General features: G+C 36.7%; 1 protein-coding gene across 1 annotated transcript; it reads left to right on the top strand.

Annotated features, from left to right (window-relative positions):
* The first annotated feature begins 405 nt into the window (after positions 1-405).
* Positions 406-5375, top strand: LOC139864578 (outer envelope protein 61-like). Its single transcript, XM_071853159.1, has 10 exons — positions 406-520; positions 720-776; positions 900-1028; positions 1141-1218; positions 1363-1433; positions 1626-1654; positions 1771-1973; positions 2145-2582; positions 3269-3409; positions 5009-5375. Exons 1-10 carry the CDS (start codon positions 455-457, stop codon positions 5267-5269), a joined length of 1473 nt encoding a protein of 490 aa, XP_071709260.1. The 5' UTR covers positions 406-454; the 3' UTR covers positions 5270-5375.
* The last annotated feature ends 6342 nt before the right edge of the window (positions 5376-11717 follow it).

Genomic DNA, 11717 nt, shown 5'->3' with positions numbered 1-11717 from the left:
ACAACAACAACAACAATAATAATAATAATAATAATAATAATTAATAATAATACTCCGTAATAAATACTAATACTCCCTTCGTCCTATATTAATAGTCCACAGACAAAAACACACAATTAAAGAAATGTTATAAAAGTACTGTACTTTCTGTTTAATTTTCAGTTTTACCCTTACTTTTTTTTCTTTTTAATCATATCCATATACATTAACGGCGGCATAATAGAACTTTACTTTATTATTCTGTCAAAAGTTCAAACGAGAACCAAAACAATGATGAGAACCGCAAGAACCATTAATATATATGATATTCTATAATAATCGGCATCTGTTGAATGTATTCTCATCTGGACTCATCTATATAAATACCACTCCGTAATACCAAAATTCACATAAACACTAATCATCTCAACTACACCCGGCCTCCAAATCTTCAAAACCTGAGGAGCTAGCTGCTATGCCGCCTCGAGTGGATGCACAAGTAAACTATGAATTGAAGGCAGCTGAGAGGCTAAAAAAAAAGGTAAGTCAGAAGTCATGGAACTGTTCTATTCTGTTTTTAAGTTGTATACTAATGCATGGATATGTGAACATACATATATAGACCATTGTGTCGATATACTTTCACTTTGGCCGGGTTTTTTAAAAGTGGTTTTGTACTTCAATTGTTGTATTCTTGTAATTTTCATAATTGCTGTTAGATTGTGCTTTCATTCTGACAGGGGAATGAATTTCACAGTCAGGGAAGGTTTAGTGATGCCTTGGAGAAGTATAAACGGGCAAGTGCTGCATCTAAAAACTTTTAATTCTTATGGTTTTGTTCTTTGGAGTTTTAAATTATAGATTTTTCTATAAGCTTTCAAAAACTGACTTGTTTTTATCTCTTACCTTGCATTATTCAGGCAAAAAATAATCTGAAAAATGTTCCATCTTCTAAAGGCGCAACTCTCGTTCTGGCATGCTCTCTTAATTTGATGTCATGTTACTTGAAAACAGGGCAGTATGATGAATGCATAAATGAAGGCACAGAGGTTATTTATGTTTTTGTCTTATCGTTCTTATATAATGGACACCCTTAGATTCTACAGAAATATAACTTTCTTAGTATGGTAGTAATCAAAGCTCATTATGGCATTCTTTCAGGTATTGGCAACTGACACAAGAAACGTCAAAGCTCTTTATAGGAGAGGCGAAGCTTATAAAAGTTTGGGGCAGCTACAAGTAAGCTTTATATATATATATATATATATATATATATATATATATATAAATTCTATTCTAAACTCTTAATCGAGGCAAACAAGTTATACTGCCAACATTTTTCGAATATATAAATCCATCTGATCCGAATTGCAAACATTCTAGAAAGCAGTGTCTGACTTGTCTAAAGCACATGGATTTTCTCCTAAAGATAAACTTATTGCAGATGCCCTAAGGTATAATAATACCTTTAAATTGTTTATTGTTCTTCTCTTTTCTAATTTTTATGACTGTATACTCTGTTACAAGCATGGATTTTGTTTAATTTCACAAACTTTCTAGTCCGATAACGATCCAAACGTTTAATGCTAGTTCTTGGTTAACAATATATATTACCTGATCCTTTGTCTGTTAATGTACTCTCACAGGGATACCAAGAATAAATTGATCAAGCAAGGTGATGAGGATGCACATGATGTTGTGTATTTTATGTCAAATTTCATATTGACCAGCTCTGATGTTCTAATGTCTTCTTTTTTTTTTGCTAATACTTGTATATATTTATTTCAACAGGCATAAGAATCGAAGAAATTACTGCCTTATTATCTGAAAAGGATCAAACTTCATCATCAACGTTGTCTGATGATAATAAGGATGTTACTACACAAGCTAGGACGAGTAGTAACGTTCTTAACGATGACATGGAATTGATCAGGTTTATGTTCAATATTTTGTGTAACACTACTATCTTCATGCGTTTTATCTACATATTTTTTTAGCTAATCAGATATTATATGTTGTGGTGTTAGTAGCTCTTTTCTTGGGGACTAATTTACTTTTATTCTTATCTTAAGAAACAATCATATGCCAACTTACCACGTTTGGCGGTCTGTAATTTTTTGCATTAGACATGTTTTACTTTGAACCTAGGCTATTAAAGCCAATAGATAGAATATAGGTACAATTATAATAAAAAAAAAAAAAAAAAAAAAAAAAATCTTTTATTGATTGATGGTTTTATTTGTTTATTGAATAGATTCTTTCACTTCATATCTCAAGCTGATCCAAAAGCCATAGCATCTCTAGGTGACGAAGAATCTGAAAGTTTGTCTCCTGAGATGATCAAGATTATATCAGATATGATTAGCAAGATGCCACCTGATGTATTCCAAAAAATGGTTCAGGGGGAGGATCCATTGTTGAATAGGAATAATAATAATAATAAGAAGAAGAAGAAGAATTCAGTAGGTCAAAGAAGCTCTATTGATAATGAAAATAATAATGCTTTTGAAGGGCTTTTGAGTTCAAGAAATGCACCTCAACCTAGCTTCCCTAGCTCTAGTTCTGATATTCGAAGTCAGCTCAAGAATCCAGACATGTGCGAGGTACAAAGCTCTTTATGTATCTAGGCGAATCAGGGTAGTTTTGAAAGGATAAATAATCTAATATTCTCCAAAGATGATATTTATGTTTGTGTGTTCTGTATTAAATATCAGGGTTTTCTTCATTGTTTACAATGTCATGTTCAAATTTAATTCTAAACTTGTATGCAAGGTTGCAAAATTCGCTATTCGGGGATTAATCGGTCGGGACATTGAAAGGATTAATCGGCAATTCGGAGATTAATCGGGGATTAATCGGATTGTACTGTATACATTTAAATATTAAATTTTAAGATTTATATGTGTAACTATAGAAGAAAATCATATATATAAAAATAAAATTTAACATAATTGTCTAAAATTGTTCATTTTGCTTCAAAACTATAAAGTTTTAGTTTAAATTCATGTTAAAATATTAACCATTTTTTACTTTGACCGACTTTGATTACCAAATTCGATTTTGACCCATCAATTCACGTTGACCGTTTAATTAAACGGATTTTTGAAAATCGGAACGGATTGTTCTTAAAAATGATTAATCGGAGATTAATCGGCGAGTAATCGGGTTTTTTACAACACTGTATGTACTAAGTATTCTAGTGGGGCCATTATTTACAATTCTTCTTTGACTTATTAATGTAGTGGGGCCATTATTTACAATTCTTCTTTGACTTATTAATGTTTGCTAGATGAAGACGTCAATGATGAAAGATACGAGCCATGACATGCTGGCTAATATGAGCCAGCAATTTGGAGTTAATCTCTCAGAGAAGGATGAGGATGCAGAAATGGAGCAATTTGGAGCCCTGCTAGAGAATCTGGATAGACTGGTAAACTTCAACTTTACTAAATTGCACCTTTACAATGTTGTTAAGATGTCAATATCAGCCCAATTTCTTATAAACTAGTATTGTGGGCCCTACGATGTTGGGGCAATTTGGGAAAAAAAGCAAGAAAGGGAAAAAAAATAGGAAAAAAGGGAAAAAAAGAAAACTTGGTGAGGATGGGGTTGTCAAGTGGACCAATGAGGGATGGTTTAGAATACACCATTTAGTATATACAAGTTTTTAGTCATGTGCTTCGCTGTGGTTGAGAAGAATTTTGTTGTACATTACAATATGTTTTCGAGTGAAGTAATTTGACGCTAATAAGTCATACATAAACCAAAAAACAAAAGTCGATTTAACGGATCGAACACGTCTACATTATTTTTCTAAAGAAAGTTAGTTTTTTTTTTTTTTTTTTAAGATTGTAAAAAAGGTAAGAGAATAATTATGAAAATAACAAATATTTAGTATGTCTTTTTGTTTTTTTAGATTGTAAAAAAAAGTTAATAGAATAATTATGAAAATAACAAATATTTAGTATGGCTTTTTAAAATATTAAATTGAAGAAAGAATTTTAGGGGGCATATTGGAAGATTAGAAAGTTAAAGAATAAAAGACAAAAAATAAATATTGGAAAACTAAAAAGTTAAAGGGTTAAAAGTAAAATATGAAAAAGGTTGTGAAGTTGTCATGTGGACCAATGAATTGAGTGAATTTTTACACTAATTAGTATATATAGTAATGGGTTGACTCAAGCAATATAGTCCCTTTTTTTTTTTTTTTTTTTTTTTTTACAAGGAGAAATCCTTTAAAAGTTACTTATTACCTCTAATGGTTCAATGGGTCAACTTTATTGCTAGAAAATACTGAGAATCGATCATGGACAAAAATAAATGTATGCATATAAGAATTATATGTTTTACATGTTGTTGGACTATACGATTTATTAATTCTGTCGATATATATATATATATATATATATATATATATATATATATATATATATATATATATATATATATATATATATATATATATATATATATATATATATATATATATATATATATAGTGGTAGGATCAAGAGGGAAGTAATCAATCGGGGGGAAGCAAATTTTTTTTTTTTTCGTTTTTTGAAAAAACTTTGTTCACGAACATTATAGATTGGATGAAAATAAAAACATTTAGAAAAGACACTTCGTGATGAATGTTATTATTTTGGCGGGAAAACGCTCGAAGAAGTAATAGGGGCAGGATCAAAAAACGAAAAAAAAAAAATAATTTTGCTTCCCCCCGCTTCTCTCCGATTGGTTACTTCCCCATTGATCCTGCTCCTATATATATATATATATATATATATATATATATATATATATATATATATATATATATAAAGAGTTCGTCGGTCAACCTTACCTAACTTGTTTTGACATGTATTACAATTTTTCCTCTTGTATATGCAATGTTATGGTCATACATACCCAACGATGTGTGATTTCACAATTGTTTGATAAGAACCTGGTTTAGCATCAAGTAGGTCTAGGGCCATTATATTTGGTAACTTGTTCTTGATTTTTCATGTTTGGTTTATTTTTGATACAGATGAAATGGGCAGCCAGAATACAACGCACCGTAGAAGTTGCCGTGAAAACAAAAAATTGGCTTATGGGGAGGAAGGGATTAATTACGGTGTTATGTATGCTCGTTTTTGCAGTATTCCTTCATTGGCAGGGGTTAATTATGGCGTTATGTATGCTCATTTTTGCAGTACTCCTTCATTGGCTGGGGTACATTGGCAGGTTACTGAAGGTAATTCGTTTACCAAAATCAGTCGACAAACAAGGAAATTATGTAATCTTTTGATCTAGCTGGGGAAATGGTGTCATGCAAAATAAACAAATTTGGTGATTGAGGCATGTGGAGTTAGATTATATAACATGTTTATGTTCTTAAGACCGATATTGTAATACCCTTGAATCATCATTTTGCATCCAATCCATCAATTTGCTATTCAAATTAATCTTTAGATGCCTAAATATCACTTGAATTATTTCTCTAATCATGGATTATACATTAGATTGTTTTGGTCGGGGACTCGGGGTGTAAATGGCAGTTTTACATGCTCTAAGGCGTTGGTTATAACCATGTTGGTTGAAACTTGTAAATGATGCAAGTCTCAAACTCGCAGGGGTCACAATGTAAGTACTGCCACTATTACGAAACATTAAACAGTTCTCGTATTTGATATGTGATAGCTTCTATTATAATCACGCTACCTATTAAATGACTCACAATTTTCTCCGTCGATTAATTTTTCGCGACAATTGAATACCTAACATATTTTTTTGTTACTTAGAACGTAGTAAAATTGCTAAATGTTTATCTTAGTTAAATAAAAATGTATAAAGCCTATACATAAACAACACACATAATTCATAGGTCACAACAAGAATGAAAGGAAACAGAAAGTGATAAAATACAACACAACGTTTACCATCTTACGTTGCACCTAAACACATGATTAAATTTGTTTTGTGCCACCACGATTGATCCATTATATTATTATTATTACTCCTATTATTTTCCATATTAGCTTAATATATACTTTAAAAATTCTGAAAATATTTTAAAGCTGAATTTACCTTTTTCTTCGTATTGTCACAAGTTTTTTAAAACATAAAAATTATTATACGTGTATAGTATTTCTTCATATTCACCCTTACTAGATTATTATTCAACAATTCAGAATAAAGGGTAAATATAAAAAATAAAGAAAAAAACAATAACCATATTATTAGAGATTTTTGTTATAACCAAATTACCATATGCAATAATTGTCTTATACTACGTACCCTACGTTTGATAAATCCTAATATGATAGTTACAAACAATAATATAAGTTAAGATGATGAAAACATTAAAGATACTAATAACCCCACACCTCACTAAACATTCGAATAAATACCCCGTAACATTTAGAATTGTGCTCATCTATTTCATACTGTATATTTTTAAAAGTGAATCACTTACATAAATCATGTTTTCATTTCTTCTCTTGTTTTAAAGCTTTTTATATCCATCATTATTCTTTTAGCTTCTTTTTTTAACGTTTATAAAATTTGTTGTATTTCATCGAGTTCTAATATGCTTAAACTTTGTATACATCCACATCTCCTTGAAAAGGCCAGTTAGATAACGTACAAAAAGAAAGAAAAAAACAGCATGATATTTATTATTAATCCACATAATACAATAATGACGTACGTCACGCCACGCTCTGTCACATGCTGCGTCACGTGAAACGCATGACGTCCAGCACACTAGAGCCTATCGGGAGCTTATTTAACGCTGTGTCACGTGATGCCCGTGACGTCCAGTTAGTTAAACGGTCAAGCTTCGTTGTATTCAAGTCAACCCCACGTATCGGGTAGCGTGACGTCTTCATAAGGTTGACTTGGTGTTGCCAGGCTGGACTAAAACCCTACATATCAGGAACGTGGAGGACGTGGAGTAGGTTGTGGGCATGATCAGAAGATTCTAATGGCAGTTATGGAGAGTGAGCACTAATATAGCGGTTATCATACATAACCGCCAATTATCCATCTATAAATAGTGCCCCTAAGCCTCATTTGAAGGCTAATCAACCTGCGCACATTGTAATATCTTTTCATATCTACCTTGGAGGCTAGGCAAAAGAAAAACAACACTAGACCCCTCATATCCCATTTAACCGGAGGAACCCCTTCCAAAGGTTAGACTTTCTTTTTATTCACTTGCACTCGAACCAAATGTTTTTGGTTTGATCATTTGGCGCCATCCGTGGGACCTTGAGTACATCAATCTTCACGAAATGTCAGGAGGTCCTGAATTACCATTTTCTAGCGCTGGGGAACCATATGATCCTTTGAGACCTAACGTCGAAGATAATTATGTGACCCCTACTGAAAATGTTCGTCGTACTAGGCTCAATTTTGAAGATAACACCAACACTGGACCCAATGTTTCAGCCCCAACCAGTCCTGAAATCGTTAGTTCCAGTTTGAAAACAATCAATGGAGAAGAAGCCATCCGCTTCTTGGCTAAAGGAGGATTCGTCATGCCCATGTTCACGGCAGGGGGGAGGATAATCAGACGGGAGCGTCAAAAGCACCCTATCATGACTCTACACGGACAACACATGAATTCAGGAAACGGCCCGTTAAGACGAAAGTTGAGGCGCGTCAGGAGTTGATCCAAACCCTCATCTTGGGCGCTCCACCATCCATGACGGCACAAATTGAGCAGCCCGGCGTGGCAGATGGAATGTTAAACAATTGGCACGCCATAATGGGCGGAGTCAAATTGAAGAAACCGGTTGAGCCTTCCGCGACGTCGGAGAAGTTCATCAGGGAAATTGCGACTCATCCGTTACCTGCTGTTCTCACAACACCCCTCACGTTGGGCATGTATGATGGGAGTGACGACCCGGAAGATTTCATGCAACAGTTCGAACAACACTGGGATAACGCTACGGCATGCCATATGTTCCCGGGACAACTCCGGTCCAGTGCTCGGAAATGGTTCGCCAACATGCCGCCACTAAGCGTCTCCAGATTCGCTGATTTGAGAACGAAGTTCATTCAACGCTTCCAGAACTTTAGGAGGACGGAGTTAACGCATTTGGACGCGCATGGAATCAAACAGAGACCACGTGAATCGTTGTCAAACTTCACTACCAAGTTTACGTCTGAATGCCAGAAGATACCTGACTTTCCTGAGTCACAGCAAATATCTACTTTCATAACGGGGATATGCCAGATTCGGCACTTGTCGTTGGTTAAGTCCATGAGACGGAAGTTACCAAAGACTTTACTGGATGCTGTAAGGATGGTACGCGACTACATTTGCTCCGAAGAGTTTGATGACGTGGCTGTTGCGGATCATAAATCTGGAAACAATGATAAGGATGACAAGGGTAGTAGCCGTTACCAGCACTCTGGCGGACGTCACAAAGGCGATAGTGGGAGAGCAGTAGAATTCGCTTCGGCATTAAGTTCGATAGCCGTAACCACCATACCTATGAGAAATATGGCACCAAGAGATTGTCGGCAGAGGAGGAATCCCTCATCAAGTCTTTATCCAAAATGCCCAAGGAGATCTTGGCAACGGAAGAAGTAAGCAAAGACTTCCCACCGCCCAAGCCTATGAAACCACGTTTCGTGGTGGACGAAACCCAATACTGCATCTTCCACGAGGATAAGGGGCATGACGTCGATGACTGCCGAGAACTGAAGAAAATTATCATCGAAAGACTTAAGCTATGGGAGTTTAACAATTTGAAACCTTCAAACAAAGGAGGTTCCGCAACTAGAAAGTTTGCATGGCAGAAAGGACAAGATAAAGCACCTGAAAAGCACATTCACATGATTCAGATGTGGCAATCGGGTCACGTCAGGAAGGCCGAAGCGCTAGAAGAATGGGAATGTGCACCAATCACGTTCCTGGCATTTTGGAAAGTCTGTCCAATGGACTTACCGTTAATAGTCACCACTATGATCGGACGCTGTCGTGTATCACGTATTTACATCGATACGGGTAGCGCTGTGGACGTTATCTATGAGCATTGTTTTTTACAGCTACTGCATGACGTGAGGGATAAGGTTAAACCACTGTTGCACCCCGTCACGGGATTCACAAGTGAAACAACTTGGCCCTTGGGATGCGTCAGTGTTGTCGTGACGTTGGGAGATGACCACCGGTCCCGTTGTAACACCCTGTTTTCGTTTCAGTTGATCAGGACGCCGTCCAGCAAAGAAGAGTGGGACCCCGTCCAAGTTTTGGGACGTCATCCAACATAACTGACGGGCCAGCTGTTTTACTTAAAGATATTTAGAGGGACAAAATGGTATTTTCACATGTGGAACGAGTTAAGGCCACAGGATCAGTTCTAGGAGCCTCATTTGCTCCACTATCACCCACACAAACCCTCTCATCTTGTTCTAGTGAGAGAATAAGAGTTTAGAGAGAGAGAGCTTGATTTGGAGAGGAAGGAGTCGGATTCTCGCCAAAGCTCGGGTTTTAAAGTTATTCATCTCGCTCCTAGCTACGTTGTGGTAGTATTGGTAAGTTCAAACTACGAATTTCATTTGATAGATTTGATATTCAAGTTAGGGTTTGAGCTTGATTAGTTGTGAAACCCTCTTAGATGATGAAATGGGTTTAGGGTGACTAGTTATTCTTGTCACTTGGAGGGTTTTGGGTTGGTTGACGATTTGGCCTTGATTAGGCTTTGATAATGGGTTTAATCACTAGGTATAGTGATTATAGAAGTGTTGGAACCCTTTTGGGTATATTTGGTTGACTAATTTTGAAATGGGTCAAAATTAGGGTTTTGGTGTCAAAATGGGCGAGACCCATGTTTAACCCTCGTGTTCGGGTTTAATTGGTGTGTTAGGACCATTTTCACTTGTGTTAGTGATTATTGGTTAGTTTGGGCGCAGTTTATGCTTGGAAGTGCAATTGGGTCGAATTTGCACTAAGTGTCAATTGGGTTGTTTGTAAATCCACCCTAATTGTGTTGTTGTGTTTGTGATAATGGAATAGGTACATTCCATCGGCGAGTTGCGGATTATTCGGTAGCATTCATCAAGGTGACAAGGTGAGTGTTAATATCCTATGTGCATATGTATGTGTAGGATGGGTGCGGGTCGAGTGAAGTGGTTCTCGGTTATAGAGCTCACTTCACACATAGGTGGATTTTGATGGACTTGCGTATAGGTCCAATTGGCACGGTTGTGCGTTTTGGTTGACTACCTTTGGCGAGGTGCACACTTTGTGTGTACGATATCACATATGCTTGTGATGTGGATTATACAACCCCAATGGCGAAGGGTTGGTATTGAGTTGTGATTGGAGAAGTGGATCACGTGTGGATGCGAATTCACGATGACGCTTGTAGTTTCGGGCATCTTATTGAGAAAGTGAGTCTCGTGTAGTTCGGATTCACGATGACTCGTGTAGTTCGGTCATCTTATTGAGGTAGTGATCTCGTGTGGTTGAGGATTCACTAAGGCTCGTGTAGTTCGGCCAACCTCGATGTTTGTTGTGGTATTGAAGATAGTAGTCTCATGTGGATGCGGATTTACTAAGGCTCGTGTAGTTCGGCCAATCTTCATGTTGGTAATTGGTAGTCGGTTCCGGTATTGGGTTAAGGGGTTAACCTTGAACGTTTGTATATTGCTTATTGTCGTATTGTTGTGTTGTAGCTAACCCTCTGGGTGTAGCTATTTGGCATTGTTCACATCGTCGTTGGTGAACTTATACTTGTTGTTATTATTAGCTTGATGCTTAGTGATCGTACGGTATGCTTAGCTTAGCTGGCCTTTATGCCTGGATGCTCCAGTATGCATTATTTAATTACTTGTGTGACGTGTTCATTTTATACATATATATGTATGTAGTATATTCTCACTCACTAAGCGTTAGCTTACCCTCTCGTTGTTTATTTTTTTATAGATGTGCATGGATGTGGTGGCTCGGGTAAGCAATGGGAACTAGTGGACTTGCGTAGTTACTTTAGAAGACTTGCTTTTGAATTTGATTAGGATTGGGTAGCGTATCCCCAATCCCATGCTCGGTCTATGTTTTGAATTTAACTAAATGGGTCGAAATGGTCACTTGGTTGTAATTTGGGTCGATGTGGGCCCGGGGTTGTAAAACTCGTTTTTATCCTGGAAAACTCTTAGTTTTAATTATTATAACATATTGTGAAAGTGTTTTGGTTTAAAAGTGTCGGGAAGCGAGTTTTCCGCTCGCGTGTGTTTGAAAAACTGATCAGGAGCTTTTAGTGTATTTGGACGCCGTCCCAGATGGCTGGACACCGTCCAGTCCTTCAGAGCTGGACGCCGTCCAGATGAACTGTCCCAGAAAAAAAATTAGCACGTTTTTGGATGGATAACGGGTTAGGTCGTTACACCCGTACCGTGCAACTAACATTCGTGGTGGTTTGCAGCCAATCCAAGTACAATGTGATTCAAGGACGGACGACGCTACAAGAGTTGGGCGCCATACCTTCTACGGTTTACGGCATGTTGAAATTCCCCACCAGGGCAGGCGTTGCAACTTTATTTTTGGATCGTGCCCAAGTTTGCGCTGAGGTTAGTCAGCCGATTTTCTAAACGGCACCCGTTAAACAGGAGGGGGCGTTATAATCAATCATGCGTTTCCCCAAAAAATCATCAAGATTGGCAACATCCTTTCGGAGGAAACTAAAAACGCCCTATGTGAACTGCTATCCAACAACGCAGATATCTTTGCCTGGTAAGAGCCAGAC

The sequence above is a fragment of the Rutidosis leptorrhynchoides genome, chromosome 8, assembly GCF_046630445.1.
Source record: "Rutidosis leptorrhynchoides isolate AG116_Rl617_1_P2 chromosome 8, CSIRO_AGI_Rlap_v1, whole genome shotgun sequence".
NCBI classification, from domain to species: Eukaryota; Viridiplantae; Streptophyta; class Magnoliopsida; order Asterales; family Asteraceae; genus Rutidosis; species Rutidosis leptorrhynchoides.
This window is presented reverse-complemented; position numbering and strand designations above follow the sequence as displayed.